The sequence below is a fragment of the Dama dama genome, chromosome 3 (genome assembly GCF_033118175.1).
Source record: "Dama dama isolate Ldn47 chromosome 3, ASM3311817v1, whole genome shotgun sequence".
NCBI lineage: Eukaryota > Metazoa > Chordata > Mammalia > Artiodactyla > Cervidae > Dama > Dama dama.
The window spans coordinates 40,516,529-40,537,071 of record NC_083683.1 but is presented as its reverse complement, the minus strand read 5'-3'; the positions used below and the strand labels follow the sequence as shown (position 1 = coordinate 40,537,071).

General features: G+C 42.6%; 1 protein-coding gene across 1 annotated transcript in view; it reads right to left on the bottom strand.

The window, feature by feature from the left end:
* PLXNC1 (plexin C1) overlaps positions 1-20,543 on the bottom strand; it is a 152,912-nt gene that overhangs the window by 85,243 nt on the left and 47,126 nt on the right. Inside the window, exon 5 of the mRNA XM_061125822.1 lies at positions 5,310-5,424. Coding sequence (XP_060981805.1) covers positions 5,310-5,424 — 115 coding nt within the window. The remainder of the gene's footprint in view (positions 1-5,309; positions 5,425-20,543) is intronic.

The window sequence follows — 20,543 nt, the reverse complement described above, 5'->3', positions numbered from 1 at the left end:
GTATTCTTGCCCGGAGAGTTCTATGGACAGAGGAGTCCGGTGAGCTACAGTCCATGGGGTCACAAAGAGTCAGACATGACTAAGTGACTAACACTTTCATTTTCTTAGGTTCCATGCAAGGATGGTTAAAAAGCTGATGCCTTCGATTAAGGAACCCAAAGTGAGAATGCTTACCAGGTAATAACTCTTGAATTAAGCTGGATAAAGTGGAAATGAAGACCCAAAAAGTCAGATGAAATACAAAGTTTGAGTGTCAACTAGCTTGTAATATCCATGGGGCCAAAGAAATTCTTGTCACATGACATTCTATTATTCTATCAACAGACCTTATTTTGCTTAACCTTACCTCTTATTGCCAAACAGTTTGGTATTTCCAAGTTTCTAAGTCTATACATGTCACAACAATAACATCCATACGCAAATGGTTTTTCTTTTTTCAAATTACTTCTCCAGAAGTCTAAGCCTGGAAGTAGTCCTTCAAACAGAATGAATTTATTTACGGCTATTGAAATATTACGGTCAAACTGCTTTCTAAAACGGTTGTGTTAACTGGTATCGCCATCACTAGGTGTCAGCAAACCTTATTTTCACTTTAATTTGTATTTATTTGATAACTGGTGAAGCTGAATATATTTCCATATCTATATGTAACTCTCTAAACCTCCTCTTGTTAGAATATAGACTTTTGCTTGCTTATTTTTTGGTGTCTCTATATTTTTTTTACTTTCTCCTAGCTTTCATATCTTGCAGCTAATATTTTGCCTGTTGCAAATGTTTTTCCTGAAGCATGAGCTTTAGTCATCACTTACTTTTTGTGGTATAGATTTTTGTTTTTTTAAGTCAAGTATATGAATATTTTTCTCTTGCTATTACATGATATAGTGTTTCAGATCCAAGAAAATTATACTTCCAAATTATCTGACGCTCAATTATTTTCTGTTAGGTTTCTAGATGAATTTCTTAATTAGCCTAAAATTTATATTTCATGTAAAAAATGTGAATTAAATTACATTTTCATACTGTAAGCCAGTTATTTCAGCAACTTTTTATGAAATAATTCTTTTGTTTCCTCTTAATTCGTGATAAACAATCTTTAAATTTTTTACATCTATTTCTGAGCTTTGTAGCCTATTCCATGAATCTATATTCTTATTTTCTTTTTATGTTTTTAGGCCTCACCACAAAGCATGTGGGATCTTAGTTCCCCAACCCATGGGGATTAAACCCATGCTCCCTGCATTGGGAGCATGGAGTCTTAACCATTAGACCGCCAGGGAAGTCCCTATATTCTTATTTTTAAACAAGAGTCATGGGCTAAATTATTGCCACTATGTATGTGTTTATAATCATATGGAAACGGTCTTGCTTAAATAATTTTCTTTTTTTCAATATATATCTTGGATATTCTTGACCAATTCACATTAGTATTTCAGATGAATTTTATACATTAATTTTAGGGCTTCCCTGGTGGCTCAGACGGTAAAGAGTCCGCCTGCAGTGCAGGAGACCCGGGATCAATCCTTGGGTCGTGAAGATCCCGTGGAGAAGGAAATGGCAACCCACTCCAGCGTCCTTGCCCAGAAAAGTCCATGGATGAAGGAGCCTGGTAGGCTATAGTCCATGGGGTCGCAAAGAGTCAGACATGACTGAATGACTTCACTTTTAAGACAAAAACTATTCAAATTTTTACTGGGATGACATAAAATCTAGACAACAGACTGAGGAAATAGTGACATTTTTATGATATTGTCTCACCAAGAAACATAGTATATGTCTGGATATATTTAACACACTTTTCATATCTTTCAAGAAAATACCTGTTTTTTGTTTTTATTTTTATATTTATTTAAACTTTTAATTGATAAGATTTCCTTATTATGAATTATAATTAACCTCAATAGACCACTGCCTCACTATCTAATTACTATTAGAAAAAAACTAAGAAAAACTGTTGCATAGTCAAAATCACTGTTTTGGTAGGTGGCTTCAACACGTATCTCCCAGAAAAAATAATTTTAAAACACAATTTACATACCTCACTCTGCAGGTTTGAGCCTGAGTATTTCCATTGTTTTTAATGAATGGGATCTTTTATTAATGTGTTAATAGTTTGTCTTACATGTCATAAGGTTATTGATACTTGAACGTTTACTGAACATTAGCACTTTATTTGACCTTTATTAATTTGAATAGTTTTAAAAGCTAATATATTTAGATTTTACAGATATATCAACACACCCACTTAAGATGAGCAAATAATATTTTTGTCTATTCCATTCCAATAATTATTTATATTATTAACACTTGTTTCTTGTATTACTGCATGGACACAACTTAAAAAACAATGTTGCTTGTTTCAGTGACAGAATTCCATGTTTCTGTTCTGATTTGTAAAAGAATGTTTCTGTTTTCTCTTTTAGGAACCATGCTATTTGTGGGAAATACTTTTATTCCTACATCTTTTCTCTTTTTATTAGTATAAACCATTTTTACTGTTAAAAATCTCTTTATAGGTATTGTTGTTCAGTCACTCAGTCATGTCTAACTGTGACTCCATGGACTGTGGCACACCAGGCTTCCCTTGTCTCTCACTCTCCGAGAGTTTGCCCAAACTCATGCCCACTGAGTCAGTGATGCCATCCAATCACCTCATCCTCTGTTGTCCCCTTCTCCTCCTGCCTTCAATCTTTCCCAGCATCAGGGGCTTTTCCAACGAGTCAGCTCTTCTCATCAGTGGGCCAGTGTATTGGGGCTTCAGCTTCACCAACAGTCCTTCCAATGAATATTCAGGGTTCATTTCCTTTAAGATAGACTGGTTTGATCTCCTTGCAGTCCAAGGGACTCCCAAGAGCCTTCTCCAGAACCACAGCTCGAAGGCACCAATTCTCTGGCACTCAGCCGTTTGTATTGTCCAGCTCTCACATCCAAACATAATTTTACATAATGTAGAAATGGGCTGCCACGCACCCCTTTTGGTGTGTGTCTGTGTATGTGAGGATTTCAGTCGTCTCTCTTTTTTAAATCTATCTCTGACCTTTCCTCCACCACACGGATTGTTTCATCATGGGAGCCTGGTATGAATCCTAGTATGAATTTACAACCTAGTATGATTTCTCTCACCTTTTTCTCCATGCTCAACTAATCATAGAGGGACACAGTCATAAACATATAGAGGGACATTTTTGGATCAATATAAGACCACACTAGATATACTTTTCTGCATCTTGATATTTTTATTCAACAAAATCTCATAATATTCCTCCATGGCAATTAGAATTGCTCTACTTCTCTCTTTTTAATGCCAATTTCATAACAAGGATGAGCATATACTACCTTCTAATTGTCTTGTGTAAACAAGAGGCTCTGTATTATATGCATCTGTTTTTTGTGTTTTTGTACCAAGAAAGGTACTAGAATGTTATTTGCAGTGAGCAAATGCTCTTTGAACCAAGTTATTGTGATAGCTAGAACTGGAGAAGACAATAGACTTCCAGCTCTATAGGTTCAGGATAAGAAATTACTTAAACAACCAAGGATCCGAGACTCTCAGCAAGTCACAGTTAACCATAAAGACAGGAAATATTTTGAAATAATATGACCAAGAGCTGGAGACAGACATCTTATCAATGTTACTAAAATAATCAGCCCAGAGTTGGCTTCAAACAATAGCTTTACTCAAATTGCTAAACTCTTATCTTCTTAACCTTGAGAGTGGCGGTGAGCTGGAGAGCGTTTGTGTGGGAAGACTCTAGAGGGATTAGGGTAAACCACAGTGGGACTCCAGGTGGGGAAGAAAGTACCAGTGGTTCTCTGGGTGGTAAACATGTTCCAGACTAGATGTGAATGGTGATTAATTTATGCTGGTGAACCCAAAGATAGGTAAGCAAACTGTGTAAGCTACTCTTTTTAGTCAATGAACAGCTTACTTTCCCTCACTGCACTTAGCTTAAGTACTCCCCTTAACATTTTCAAAATGATAAAAGAAAAAAAGCCATGCATTATCATAACCACTTATCAGAGTCCTGGGTATATTCAATGATCACGGTATTTTCTAGCAGTCTCTATCAGCACTAAAGTCAGCTATTTTTCAGACTGATAACAGAAATAAAAATTTGGCCACACCTATACTTAGATACCTAAGCATCTTTTCCCACAGAATCTGCTCATGCTAGTGCAGGTCTGGTGGAGGTTTGGATGAAAGCTTTGAAGGGTTTTTTTGGGAGGGCACCCCCAACCCATCCTCCACACCCTCACCCTCGGGAGGGCAATAGAAAGTAACAACAGCCAAATAAGTTGAAATCCATGAGTTCTGATCAGTTATGACCTGAAAGCTTGATTCTTTTATTATTTATCACTCATTAAATGCTCTGGCTCTCTTTTATTAAATGTTAAATCATCTTAAGTGGTACGGTTCTTGCTATTTGAACTGGCAAAGTGTAAGGGGAAAGAGAAAGTGGCCCATCTCCTTGTTAATGTGGCATTCAAATAAAACAGAGTGAGCTCAGCAGACAGGTCAACTGGCTGCTGATGGTGATTCTGTATAGTTATTCATAATACAAGAGCTGTAATTAGGGAGAAAATGTCTCCTTACAGCCTCTGAGATTGCAAGGCAGGAATTCCATTTTCCCATGGGGCAAGGTTGGTATGTGAATCAGAAAATGCATGAATATGCTCACGTTGCTTCATTTCTCTCATCCAATGACAGGGCTGATGTGTTGCCAAAGGCGGTATAGTACTGCCATAGCAAGAGCCCATGCACTTCTCAAGGGACTGCCCCCCCCACCCCTGCAATATTCACTGTCCGTATTGCTTTCTCTCCCTATCAATATCACCGGAAGGCATGCACATAAGACAGTTGTCAAAAACCTGAACACATCAAGAAAAGGAACTAAAAAACAAAATAAAATTCAGTACTTAAGTCGCACTTAAGGAATCTTTTTTTTTTTTTTTTGCACTTAAGGAATCTTGTTGACCATGAATCGGAACTTTTTTTTCCTTCTTTTTTAAATCAATGTTTTTCAATGACATTAGTCCGTTTTTTCCTTAATTTCAACAACTGAAGGTCATCTTCAACTCCACAAGATGACAGACTCCATGAGGGCAGGTTCATGATGCATCTCATTCTCCGCTATCTCCCCATCACCTTGCAGAATGCACAGGAACTGGTGCTTACACAGTATCAGTTAACTGAGTGAACTCTCATAACTAAGCTTATTCGATCATTAATAGGTATTTTACACACAGAAGGAAGTTGGCATCAGTTGACTAAAATGAGACAATAGAGACAAATTAAAAATCTTTCCTCTTACCTTATCTTTACTGCTTCGAAATAGGTGAATTTGAGGGCACTTTTTAGCTCCAGATAAAATATCCAGCCAGTTTTCTGAATTATTTAAATGCTCACAGTCTTCTTTAAAAGTACACCTATCAAAAAAACAAAAAGGGAGGGGGCAGCAAAACAGCAACCCCAAACATGCATCATTAAAACTTTCTCATACTTGGCTTCAGTACAAGATGCCAGACTTTGTATGAGGATTATTGATTTCGGGTGAGAATAAGAACATGATGCTAAAACCATGAAAAGCAACAGGAAACCAGCAGAGCATTTTTTCCATCATGTCTCAGAGCTGAGAACAAATGCGGACATGTTGAACTTAGACTCCTGAGCCATCTCTCAAGATGACATTGCAAATACATCCAAAACACATCCTCTCCTGGATTCTAAAATTAAAGAGCTACCTTCTAGAAAAACCTAGCATAGAACAGCCCAAGAAAAGGTTTACACATCGTAAACATTTTAGGTTTGCCATTCATTTCCAGAATACCAACCTATTGTGTAACTTTTGCTGTTGCTTAAAAAAAAAAAAAAAAAATGAAGCGACCATTTTTGTGCTTTGCAGTATGATAATCAAATAAACATATTGCAAGGGCAGAGTCTTCCCAAGAATTTGATAAGACATTCCAGAACCATCTGCTACATTACATTTATTTAGACAGATACCAAATTATATCAAAAGATATTGGGTGAAACATTTGCCAGGGCCACCTCCCCAAGTCAGCCAGCCCAGAGGATGTCCCCAAAGAAATCTTAAGCTGTGGTCAGGACCAGCTACTTTGATAAACACCATCATAAGCTGAAGGTGAAATCACTGCTTCGCCTATGCCTGTCTTGGTCACTCTAGGTCATGAGAACTTGGGAACTCCTGCCTCACCAGCAGGGCGGCCAACTCAACAAGAATGAATGCGAAAGGTCACTTGGTTTCCAAATGGTGTTGGACTCCACAGACATTCTACTGAATGGTATCAAGGAAAGAACAAAACCTCTGTTACCTCTGCCTTCTTGAAGTCCAAGGTTAAAATGAAGCGGTGGAGGAGAACCAGTAAGTTTTAAAAGAAACTGAAAATTCATGAATCACATGAGATTGAAAGCAACTAAATAATAACCTCATTCAACTCTGGGGAGTCCCTGAAAGGAAGTGAGTGGAGACAAGTGTGGTCCAAAACAGTATATTTGACAAGCATTTTATTTCTTTTTCTTCTTCTTTTTTTTTTTTAAATTCTTAAGAATAAATTTAGGCCTCACGGCTTCATCTTTGAGCGCTGCGCTAATTTGAATATGACAGAAATAGAACAGGAAGCCAGTGAGTTTCATTAGACATCACCCCCAAGTGCAATTCTTTCAGCATGTCATCATCTTCTCCCATCTCGGGGAACCCTGCTTCCAAGGCAGCACATCTGTGTCCAAGCTCTCCTCCACCTGTGTCGGCTCCTTCTCCAACATCAGGACCACGGGGATTTTCATCAGCAATTCTCCACAGTCATAAATTTATCTGACCCTTGATGGCTAGCTCGTCCGTCACAGACATTAAGTTCAAATTAAACCTCCTCTCAATGTCAGGGAGAGTTTTCAATGGAGGGACACATTCTGCTGGATTGAAACACACAGGACAAGGCTGGTTCCCCGTTTTGTATTAGAAAGCGATGATGACTGTCAAAAAAGACCTGCCTCTCTCTCAGGGGCATTCCAGTTTGTATGAGGCACTTCCTCTGTCTAAAAGGAGGCCAAAAAAAAAAAAAAAAGCCAGTTCTAAAGAAAGTGGAGTACAAATGTTTTTGCAGGCTTTTAATACTGCCTGGGAGTCAAGGCCTAAGGCTGCCAAAAAAACAAGTGTAAAATATTTCATACAAATAGTGCTACAATTTGCCAATTTGTAGGCAGAAAACAGTAGTGCCACTGAATTATCACTCCCTTTTCTGAACTCCTATAGCATTTCTTGTTGGAACCACACATTTTGGTATTTAATCATATGCTGCCTTGAATTACAACTTAACTGTTTTATGTGTCTATGTCATGCCCCCCAATAAGATGTAAGCTCCTCAAAAGAAGGAAGAATGTCTTTAATATTTCTTCTGCAGATCTTTCAGTGTCTGACAACATGATATGCAAATACTAGGGTTTCAACAAACATTTTTGAATGAATGGATGAAATATGAAATCTGTTTAAGTCCTTTCTGTAGGTGAGTTTTCTTTCTAGAGTTTCCTTAGGGTCTATGTCTGACTTGTACTTACAGTGAAGAAACTACTTTTAATATAAGTTAAAAGTTTGAATTGGGGGCTAGAGAGGGGACAAATTAGAAACTGAGGTTTTCAAGGTTTTCAGTTTATCTTTTGGGGAAAAAATACATGTTTATATATAGGCTTCCCAGGTGGTGCTAGTGGTAAAGAATCTGCCTGCCAAAGCAGGAGACATAAGAGACACGTGTTTGATCCCTGGGTCAGGAAAATCCCCCGGAGGAGGGCATGGCAACCCACTTCAGTATTCTTGCCTGGAGAATCCCATGGGCAGAGGAGCCTGGCAGGCTACAGTCCATGTGGTTGCAAAGAGTCAGACAGGACTGAAGTGACTTAACACTGAAGCATATATATATGTATACACACACACACACACACACACACATATATATGTGATAGACCTTTCACTTCCTATTTTGTATAAGGCGAAAACAAAATTGAACCATGTTAAGCAACTAAACATAAATTCCTGGTTTATAAAACACCTTTGAGATCTCATGCCCTGTTTCTCGCCAGCTGAAAAATAAAAATTAAAAAGCAAACCATAACGCCAAGAACGTATAACCAGATGGTCAACCAACAACAATATCTTATTACTTCTTCAATACTGCAGATGATAAAATCTTCATGACAGCATGTTACCCACACAAACCTTCTCCGGGGGGGAACAGACCTCAGAGCTCCCACGTTTTAGTAAACAAAACCAAAATGGTCCTTTTTGAAAGCCATCACTCTTGTTCCTATACATCCACAAAAGCAATGGTCAAGTGCATAGACACTTAAGCCTTTGCCCAAATAAAATTAAAATCTCATTTTCAGACTCAGGTCTCACTGATCCTCAGTGAAGCAACCTCAGATAGGCTGATTTCTTAACTGACTTCATGATAATTTCTTCAGATAGGAGGAAAGATAGGAGGAAAAGGGGATTCAAATTAGAATGAGCATATTCTGGAAAAAAAAATGGCAGACATGTATTTGCATTTCTTATCTTATGCTGTTGCCCCACTCTCCATGGAGGGTCTTTCCCAAAGTTCTAGGACTCCCAATTAATATTTTTCTGGTCCTTACATCCAGCTAGATTTCATGCCTACAAAATAAGGCCAACATGCAGACACTAGACTACTTGTAAATTAATAGAATCCGCACTAATGGATAGAAAAAACTGCCTGAAGAAAAAAAAAAAAAGGCCAAAACCAAAAGTTAATTAAAAAAAAAACTTTTACTAGGTAAAAGGACCATGAATTCAATTTAGTGAATTAAACTACTTAAGAAGGCTTGTTCATAATATCTACTGTAGAGCTTAACCTGTTCAAAATAATAAGAGTTAGAGATTGTTACTCAACTGTATACGTATGTGGACCACCCCCCCCCTCCGCCGCCCGCCCTTCCCCTTAACTCCTAGTTTGTTCAAAACTCTGAACAGGGAGATTCCAGACACTTATCTAAGTTTGCTGTTTCAAATTCAGAAAGTGTCTGCCGACAGTGTGTTTGCTTACTGAGTTTGTGGAAATCTTTCTAAAGCCCGATGTCCCTGAGTCACCGCCCCACCAGGTATCTACCTGGGGGGACCTGCCACCGTTCTGAGGGTTTATGGTCAGTCCTCTGTTAGTCCCCATGGGCTTCCCAGGTGACTCAGAGGTAAAGAACCCACCTGCCAATGCAGGAGACGCAGAAGATGCGGGTTCAATCCCCGGAAGGAGCAATGGCAATCAGCTCCAGTATTCTTGCCTGGAAATTTCCATGGACAGAGGAGCCTGGAGGGCTATAGGAGGAGCCAGGGGTCAAAAAGAGTCAGACAGACTGAGCATGCACACACATCAGTCCTCAAAACCACGTTGCTCTACAGGGACGAAATGGAGGCTCAGAGAGGTGTTTACAACGTGCCAAGGTTTCACAGCTTCAAGTGTCTGAAGTCTGGTTTCAGAGCCACACACTTGGCCACTCGGCTGCACGGTCATCTGTGAGCCCTACGTGTTACGACATGTCAGTCATGTCTGACTCTTTGCGACCTCATAGACTGTAGCCCGCCAGGCTCCTAGCTGTCATTTAATAAGGTGCACAAAAATAATGACATTTAGAGTTCCTCCTGGCTTCCTTGGGCCCCATTGTGGTTGGAGGGTGGGGCTGGGCCAGGACAAGGCGACAGAGATGAAGACCCCGGGAGCTTAGAATGGAGAAGGTGAGACAGAGCCTCCAGAATGAGGAGGGAGCATGGATTTGGGAGGCAAATACAGAGAGGCCTTGAATGTTCACCCATCATATTCAGGTTTTGTAGCCCTGAATACAAAACACCCAATTAGAGGTTAAGATTCCAGGAAGCCCCCAACTCACAAATCTATTGTATTCCAAAAATTGGCTTGCAAACCCTCTGTTTGTAATATGGAATGCACCTTTCTCCCCATAGAAATAATGTTATAAACACTGATTAAGTCTCCAGGTTTTAACCCACAAAACCTATTTATTTGCAATGTAACTTCAATTCTATATATTTGCAATATAAGAGTAGCAGAAAACAATGAGATTGAATCCATTTGCATTATATAGCAGTTTTTCTCCTTTACTTGTGTTTCTGCTTGGCTGGTAGTCTGGGAACAGTGCCCAGCTGGATCGACTTTTAAATTTATTATTACAGTATTGCATTTATATAGTATTTCTATTTTTTAATGGGGATGCCTTAAATTATTAATTGTTTTCATGCCGACATAAAGAATTGGGAGACCCACCTCTAGAAATGAGCTGAAGTTGCCAGGCATGCAGGCAAGTGAAATGCCCAGGGGATGGGCTGGGGGACCTTGAAAATCTGACTCTATTAGGCTAGACTCTCTCCCTAAGAATTTACTACTTAGTCAACCTTGAAATAGAAACTCTGAACTCAGAAATGTAACTTCTACTTCCTGCCACTCGAATTTCATCAGCATCCTCTAATCTAATTGTTCACTAAGAGCAGACAGTCCCTGAAGTAAACTGACAACTAAATATCAGGTAATTGGCTTGAATGGGAGGGTTGGTGTGATCAATTCCAAAGATTCTCTACTGATACAGTATCAGAAAACTTTTAACAAGGAACCAATCCAGCCTCTGTCTCAGGAACAGGAGACTGGGTCAGTGACTGGGGGAAGATTTTGCCACAAGAGCATCCCAAGGTCTTCTGCTAAGAGATTTGAAACAGATGTCTGCATTTTTTCAGAAGGGCACAGAGCCCAGAGGAGGGACCAGGTGGTCCCGAGAATCGAAGGACTTTCATTAACATTGTTAGCCCACGAGATGGAAAAACCAATCTCAACTGAAAAGAAGAGAATGAGAAGTCACTGTGACAAACTCAACTCTGAATTCTAGGCCTCCAGAGTCAGCCAAGGGGGGTGCCAAAATACAAGACCAAAATAACTTGCCAGGAAAGCTGAAAAACTGAATTTCAGCTCCAGTGATGAAAAGCCAACCTACATAAGAAAATGATGCTAATAACAGAAACAATTTAGATTTTTTTAAAAGTGAAAACATCTAACATGCCAGGAGATGTTCTTTCATATGATTTGATTCATTTATTCTTCACAAAACTATGAAGTAGGTGCAACAAATTCCCTTGTTTTTTACAGCTGGGGAAAACTGGAGGCAAGAAGGCTCCATATTGTTTCCTGGGGTCACAGAGTTACCAAATCAGGCAGTGCTGCTTCCAAGACCATGTCTCATCTCCTACCCCATACTGCCCCTCGCCAGGGCCCTTGTTTATGGAGCCCTTTCCAGGGGCTGGGTGCTGTTTCTAGGACTTTCTGGAATTTGTTGATCTTATAGCCACCTCAGGAAATAGGTATTATTGTTATCAGCTCCATTTCAATGATGAGGAAACTGAGGCGCAGAGAGATCAGACAGCATGGTATGAATCTCAGCAGTCTGGCACTGGTCTTCATACACTTAGGACTGTGCCAAACAGCTCAGAATTTTCAAAGGTTTCCAGGATAACAACATCATAAAGGCCAAAATAAAAATAAATACATCCTCCCAGAGCCTGAGCCCTGTGGGAAAATACAGGTTTTATTCCATTTCTCAGCCATTCTCCAAGTGTGTTCTTCAGGTTGTTTTAGATGTTAGTATTAAAAAGGCTTAAGAAATTTGGGGAACACTAGTTAAATAAAATTAAATGATCTTCTCTGCTGCAGGACTTCTCAGAGCCTTCAATAAGCTGGTGTACTTGGTAACGTACAAGATAGGAATGGATAATGCACATCTTCCAACGTTTTTATCGAAGGATTAGAAGTCCTAGCCACGCACACTGGGAAGCACTTAAATCTTGGTTAATAAGCAATAATCCAAATGGAATATCAAATTGGAAAACTTTAGGCTTTTTTGGGCTCTTGTTTCTCATCTCTCATACTCAGTTGATCATGACCTATTCGTTCCAAGCATTGCTTTATGCCGTCTCCCACAATCTGCCCTCACCTATCACCTGTCACCCAGGCTCCTGCAGCAGCTTTCTGACTGGCCTCCCTCCTCCCTGCCTCTAGTCAGCTCTCCACACCAATGCCTAGGTATTCTCAAGTCCAGAACTGATTACACCACTTCTACTGAAAAATCTTCAATGGCACCCTTCCACCTACACCAGACTCCTCTACCTACATCCCTTTCATGACTTGGAGCCTAGAACACATGTTTTCACACTCATCTTGGTACCAAATACTATGATTGAGTCCCTGCCTTCTTTTCCAAACTCACCCCCAGACAATCATGGATTGATAAGTCTATTTAATTTACAAGCTCCTAAAGACATCCATCACTAATACTTAGTCCATGGCACTTCACAAAGAGCAATTACTTAACAAACACATGCAGGGAAACCTGCCCGGCTCTTCTCGGCATGTGCAGAATGTCCAAGGGCCTGCAGCATTGGTGAAATGGTGCTCCAAGTTCAGTATCGCCTCCTCCATGTCTGCCCAGCCTCCAGGCAAAGCAGTCATGCCCTCCGCTGTGTCCGTATGGGCACCTTACACATGCTTCTGATATACACAGCACGATGCGCTGGTTGCTGTCTGTCTGTCTCTCTGACCACACTGTAAGATCCCCAAGGGAAAAGCCTACCTTATTCACCTTGGCAGCCCCTAGGGCCTAGGGCCACATCTAGGATTCCTTCTACAAGTATTGTCTGAGTGCCCCCCAGATACCAAATACTGAGAACTGGGGATGTATGGATGTTTAAGCCAGTTAAAGCTCCCCTCTTAATGAGCTTATATTCTGGTGAGGCACATGGACCAAAACCAAATAAGCAGACAATAATTTAAACAGTTGCAAATCAAGGTTAGTTTGCAGCAGAAATAAAAAAAATATAGCAGCAAGGAACTACTTTAGGTAAGCTAGTCAAGAAAGATGGCATTTCAAGGAATTCCCTGGTGGCCTAGTGATTAGGATTCCAGCCTTTCATTGCCATGACCTGGGTTCAATTCCTGGTTGGGGAACTGAGATCCCGCAAGCTATGCAGCATGGCCAAAAACTTAAATTAAAAAGGAAGATGGCATTTCAGCTCAGATCTCAAGGATGAAAACCACCTAGCCACATCAAGAGCAGTAGGAACAGCATTCTAGACAGAAGGAACAGCAAATGCTAAGATCCTGAGCTCACTTAGTCTCGTCTCTGCAAGGAACTGATTGAAGACCAAACCAGGCTAGAACTTAGTGAAGAAGTGGTGGGTGGAGCTGCCAATTATAAGCGGGTGACGTTGGGTAAATCACACCTTCTCTGTTTCAGGCTTTCCAGCTGCAGAAGCGCAGATAATAATCACTTCTATTTCATGGAATTGTTACAAAAATGTACATCTACTTAACTCACACCTACAAAAACATAGATCAAAGAGTTGTTTCAAAAATGTACATTTATTTAACTGAGGCTTCCAATAATGCCTCAGTAAATATTAGTAGCTGTTATTATATTTATTACATAGGCAAATGAAACAGAACTTAGGTAAAAGGTTTGAATGACGTAAGCCACAAAATAATACTGGTGTGCCAGGCATCTGGGTCACAGGGGTACCTGGACTGCCCCTGCATTGCTCACACACACCCGATCAACAATCAGCCTGCCCTTTCCAGATACGGAGGGAGACTCAGCTCACGGCTTCTTGGAAGGCTCTTAATCATAACCCTCCCTCCTCCTCTGCCCAAGGGTTCTCTGGGGTCTCCCCATGCCTTGAAATACCAGCTATGACAGCATTTTTTCATGGCGTACTGGCTGGTACCTGCTTCCCACACTAACCTGTGAGCTTCCACTGGGCAGAGCCTTATTCATTTTTGTCTCCCTAGGGCCTAGTACCGGACTTGGCCCATGGCTGGCATTCAACACACGTTCACTGAACTGGATTAAGAATTAAATGTTCAAGTGACTAAATTCTTGTCTATGTCTCCACGATACCAGCAGAAGTTGTTTCACTGATTTTTGTTCACTGGGCTGGCCAGTTCACTGGCGTGGTGGAAAACCGGCCTTTGTCTTGACACTTGGAGCTATTCAGCACACATGAAACACATTTGCAGACTGAAACACTCACACAAAAAAGGGATTTGTGGCCTTCACCCCATGTGGTTCTTTGGTGGGTGATGAGTGCACCAGGAGTTGGTGTTTTAATTTCCAAAGGCATACCCTGAACTGAGGAATTTAAGGGAGGCGTTCGTACAGAATAGGTAGCCTGGAAATAAAGATGGGAAATGATGCCTCTCAAGTCAGGAAGATCTGGGTTCCAAGCTGCTCTCCCACACATTTGTTCTGTAATGGGAAGCACACTCTTTGGCCTCTTAGGACCTCGGTTTACCCCATCAGCAAAAAGCTGGCAGCAATAAAATTCCATCTTCCTGAGAGTAACATCAAATCCCACGCGGGGTGTTTCAGAAATGGTCCACTCTCCCTAAAGCGGGATACAAGGGCCCAAATGCTACAAAACCTCACTGGTACCCAAGAGCAAAAACACCAAAGCCTGGCAGGAAGGCTTCCAATGAAGACAGGAACATTGGTTTCAGTGTGGAGTTGTTGTTGGGAACAGGAAAAGTACCAGGTCACCAAGACAAGTGAAAACATCTGAGGAATTTTTAAAAGCCAATCGATACATACTTATGAAAGTGCCTGCTGAGATAAGGTCATTTCAAAAAAAAAAATCTATTCCATTAAAACATATATTTACTAAAAGGGGTGTTTCTAATGGTACCTGCTTGAGCGACACAGCATCAATTAAAAAGATGTGAGGATAAGTAGTTTGGAGACTGAAGTTGGACCAAACAAAACTGGTTTCTGAGTATCGTTAAGCATTCCCTCTGTGCCAGCCACTGTCAGCTGCCTGGGTGCCTTCATGGTTTCATCTCCTCTCCACCTTCTGCTTTGAAATATTCACAGCTCTTCTAACAGCTGACAAAGATGATGAAGAACCCAGGGGACTCGGGTCCACCCAAGACCCCCCTCAAGCGTGAGAAGGCCCCCACACCCCTGTCAGCCTCCTTGGTAACCCAGATGCATGGGTTCGGCTTCTGCCAGGGTAATTCAGTGATGCCCTGAGGCCCAAATAACATATTCCTCTCTGCTCCCCACTGCTTCCACCCCACAGACAGTTGTCCTACTTGCTTCTACACAATTAGTCGGCACAATGGGGTCCTCACACAAGGAGGAGGGGCCGCCCCCAAATCCCATTATTCTCATGATCGCTGCCATTAGAGCCTCACTGGACCATAAAGGAGTGTCACTGCACAGAATTCAGCATGAGGACACATCCCCGGTTGGAAGGAAAGGGGGGACAGGTGTAGAACTGGGAGCCATCTTCTGTCGTGAATTGACTTCCCAGCCACTCGGCTGGATGTGGCCACAGTCTCCAAAGGGGACATCCCAAAGTGGAGTGCACTCCTTTGGGTCTTGGCTCAGCTGCTCCCTTTTCTCTGAGGCTTCCCAGGACCCTCTGGTTGAAACTAACCTCCCCTGCCTCCAGCTGGCAAGCCCTACCCCCTCCTCAGCCTTATTTGTCTTCCTAAGGGTGATCACATCTGACACATTGTGTTCTTATTTATTTTCACTCTTCCCTCATGTAGTCGGGTCAGTAATGTTGCACCCCTAATTCATGTCCACTCGGAACCTCAGAATGTGACCTGATTTGGAAGTAGCGCCTCTGCAGATATCATTAGTTAAGGGTCTCCAGATGAAATCATTCTGGATTTAGGGTGTTCAATGACTAGTGTCTTGACAAGAGAAAGGAGAAGGCAATTTGGACACATGAAGAGAAAAAAGGCCATGTAAAAGATGGAGGCATAGGTTAGAGATATGCTTCCATGAGCCACACTAGAAGCCACCAGAAGCTTGAGAAGGAGAGGAAGGTTTCTCCAATCGAGGTTTCAGAGAGATCATGGCCCTGCTGATACCTTGATTTTGGATTTCTAGCCTCCAGAACTGTGAGAGAATAAATCTTCACTGTTTGAAGTCACTGAGGGTGTGCCACTGGTTATGACAACTTTAGGAAACTAACACATCTCTAGAAGGACCTGCACGGGGGCAAAGACATGGGGCTGAGTTGTTCATCTCTAGAGAACCTCGATGCTTAGAATAGTGTCTGACACACACTAGGTGCTCCATAAAGATTTGTTAAGTGGGACTTCCCAGGTAGTCCAGGGGTTGAGTCTGCAGAATCCACCTGCCAATGCAGAGGACATGGGTTTGATTCCTGGTCTGGGAAAGATCCCACAGGCTGTGGACCACCTAAGCCCATGAGCTAAAACTACTGAGCCTGTGTTCCACAACAAGAGAAGCCACTGCAATGGGAAGCCCCTGTACCAAACTAAAGAGTAGTCCCCACTCACTGCAACTGGAGAATGCCCATGAACAGCAATGAAGACCCAGCACAGCCAAAAAAAAAAAAAAAAAAAACAAACCCCAAATCTGTTAAGTAAATGCATGGATGCTTAAACTCTCAAGCTGGAGAAGGACTTCCATAACTTGGGTTGACCCAGAGTTCCATGTGTAACCAGTCTTCCATGGTGGGTCCACCTGGAGCAGACTCTCCCTTCTCCCCACCACCACCACGAGGGATAATGTCTCTAGGCTTCTCCTCCCTTTCACTACGGTGGTAGGTAAAGATACTGGCTTGGGAGTTAGAGCCTAGATCTAAGCCTAGACATTAACCCTGTTTCCACTGCTTATATAAACTATAGTAAGCAGGTGAATGGCCCCCAAAGGTATCTATGTCTTAATCTCTTGAAGCTGTGAATGTGTTGCCTTACTTGGCAAGAAGGACTTCAAGGATGTGATTAAGAATCTTAAAATGGGGAGATTATCTTAGATTATCTGAGTGAGCTTAAAGTCATCTCAAGGGTCCTTGTAAGAGGAAGCAGGAGGGTCAGAGAGGGAGATGTGATAATGGAAATAGAATTCAGAGCCAGAAAGGTCTGAAGAGGCTACACTGCTGACTTTGAAGATTCAAGAAGAGGCCACAAGCCAAAGAATGTAGGTGCCTCCAGAAACTTGAAAAGACAGGAAATGGATTCTCCCTATGGGCTCCAGAAGGAACACAGTCCTTTCTACACTCTGGTTTTAACCCAGTGAAACCCTCTACAGACTTCCAACCTCCAGATCTGTAAGATAATAAATGTATGCTGTTCATGCCAGCAAGGTTGTAGTTATTTGCTACGGCAGAAATGGGAAATGAACACAGAAACCTAAGGCTGTTTTCTCATCTTGAACATGGGTACTATAATAACTGCTTACTTCACAGGGTGCCAGGAGGACTAAATGGAACACGCAGGGGACATTCAGGGCACAGCATCTGACGTGTGGTAAGCAGATTCTCCTCCGTGCCCGGGGATATTGTCTCCTGGCTGTGCCTGGGCTCAAGGCAGGCTTCCTAGGGAAGGGGCACTGTAACTGCATTCTAAAGGAGAAGTGGGCATATCCTGATGGATTCCTCTACTGAAAAGCCCCCAGTGGCCTTCTCTTCTGCATAGTGCCCGCCTTTCACAATGGGAGACCAAACCAGAATAACTCAAACTTCAGAAGAATGTGGCTATGGGTTACCATAAGCACCATGGGTCACGTTGGCCGAATTCTCATTCAACAACAGCTCCCAGGCCTTACGGGTGATGCTTAGGGGAGACTTGAAAAAGCAATGTCTCTTGGGAGAGGGAGGAAGAAAGGCCTCAAGACAGGAGAGCAATGTCAGGAACTGAGTGCGTCCATAAGCAAATCATTGAATTCTTTTCGCTTATTACTCCAGGGTGTTGAGGATGAATATGTTTATCAGGCTGATTTTAGTTTTTCTTACCAGCATTCAAAGCCCCTTCTGTCGCCCCAGCCCTTTCAGAAAGTCTGTTGTTATGCCAAGTTGAGAAATGACCTCTTTCCCAGTGTCATGTGTCAAACAGCCAACCAGCAGATGAAAACCTAAAAACTGCTACCAGGGGCTGCTTGGAGGTCTTCCAACTGCCACCATGGAAGAAACATGTAGAAGGGTATGAGTAAGTGTTGCACTCACACAAATAAGTGAGGGGAGTCTACAGATACTTTAAAATCAGCATTCCTGGGGGCTTTGTCCCCACCCTGAACACATCCTATGGAGATGGGGCATTCCAGGACAGGACAATAAAGGTGTGTGTGGCTTTTCGTACATGTACGTTTTCTGAAGAGGACCCAGCCTTGTTTCTGTCACGTGACTTGGACCCCAAGTGGAGCCCGTGATGGTGTTGGGAGAGGTGGGGCGGTCCGCGAAGTTTGGAGAAAGGGCTGCTAAGTAGATGACTGAGGAAGAGACAGGAGGTAAACTCACTGTAAAACATACTGGAAGGCAGTGTCCCTAGAAGTAGGAGGAGTGGAAGGTGTGGTACAGTTAATGCCCGGCTTAATGCACTTCATCTTCTTCTATGCCATCAGGATTGTCTTTTAAAAAGACAGAGATGATTGTTTTGGTCCTCTGCTGAAAACCCTTCTCTAAGTTCCCAGTAGCAACTAATAAAGTCTAGATTCAGAAATCTTTCCTTCCTGGTCCCTCCCCCTCTGCTTCCTCCTTCCAGAGATGATTCAGTCGGCCCTTTCCCTCCAAAGATCTCCTGTTGCCAGGACTGCCCCTCTGGTCCAGTTGTGCTGCCACTGCAGGGGCCATGGGTTTGAGCCCTATTTGGGGAACTAAGATCCCACAGGCTGTGCACCGCCAAAAAAGAAAATAAAATGAAAAGACCAAACCTTTATTGTGCTGGTTCTGCTGCCTGAATTATCCCTCACCCCCTACCCTTGGTGAAATTCTCCTCAGGCTTCAAGACCCAACATTCTCCTCTCCCTCAGGACCCAATTTTAACATGACCTCTTCTCTGAAGCCTTTCCCAATCTTGGTTACAACCAACCACTCCTTCCTCTGGGCTTTCGCCATCATAACAGCCAACACCACTACAGTGCTTACTACGAAGAGGCACTGTGCCTAGGACTTTATGCACATCGTCTGATTTAATTCTCTCAGCAACCCTACAAGAGAGGTAGTGTTACTACCTGGCTTTATTAAAGTCACTCAGTCGTGCCCCACTCTTTGCAACCCCATGGACTGTACAGTCCATGGAATTCTCCAGGCCAGAATACTGGAGTGGGTAGCCATTCCCTTCTCCAGGGGATCTTCCCAACCCACAGATCAAACCCAGAACTCTCACATTGCAGGCTGATTCTTTACCAGCTGAGCCACCAGGGAAGCTGAAGGATACTGGAGTGGGTAGCCTATCCCTTCTCCAGTGGATCTTCCTGACGCAGGAATCCAACCAGGGTCTCCTGCATTGCAAGTGGATTCTTTACCAGCTGAGCTACCAGGGAAGCCCTGCTTTACAGAAGAGGAGATGTGGCACAGAGATGGTAAGAAACTTGCAGGTCACACAGGGGCCTGGATTCGATCCCAAACACACTGACTCCAGGTCTGCACTCTTCTTTCTCTGCTGGACTGCTCCTTCCAGTGTGGGAGTCGCCCCCTGCATTGCTGGGCATCCCAAACTGGCTAGTCTTCCTAAACTCCTGCTCAGTCAATAATACCTCAGTCCCTCTGGTACCCAAGCCAGATACTTGCACTCTTTCCCCTATCATTTCAACAGCAAAGTCCCTGCACCTGAGACCCAGCTCCACATCTCTCAGAAGTCCTTCTCCATCTAACTTAAGGACCCATCCTCTGGGTTCCCACCCAGTGCCAAGTACAAGGCCTGAGACACAGTAGGTATCCAGTGTAGGCTTGGGTATCATTACTTTCTTTGTGAGGACTTAGATCAAGAGAGAAAGAATACATCTTCCAGACAAACAGTGGCCACCTTGATATTTTATTTTTCATTTTATGGCCCTATTTCTAGTGTGTCAGACTCAAGGGAGGGATTCAATTAATCACTAAGTCCTGTCAACTCTGTCTTCCAGCCAACTCTTAAATCCACCTGCTTCTCCCCATCCCCACGATCATCTCTCTAATTCAGTCTCCAGTCTCTGGCTGGTTTACAATCAGCTTCTCAGGGATCTGCGGGTTTCCACTGGTGTCTGCTCTGGTCTGTCCTGTGCCAGAATGCTTGTTCTCCACCACACAAGTGATCCAGTCTGCCTTCTGATTGAAACCCTGGAATGGCTTCCCACAGCCTTACCAGGAAAATTCCGATCTTTAACACAGGCTATAAGACTTGTTCTCCCCCACCCCTGTCCATCCTCATTAACGAAGGCTCCTCAGACCACACACTTGCTCCATGCTGCCCGGCAGGTCAAGCACTCCTGCATCTCCCAGCCTTGCAGGGCCTGCTCCCTCAGTTTCCTCCACCTCCTCTGTCTTTACCCGGATGCTCTCTGATGCTCACACGTCAGGCTCAGCTTAGACATCCCTTCCTCCAGGAAGCCTTCTGTGACCTTAGGTTTAGGTTTCTTTTCTTTTATTGATTCATTTTCACTGAACCTGTGGTTGTCTTTTTAATTGAAATATAACTGACCTATAACACTGTGTTAGATCCAGGTGCACAATATAGTGATTTGA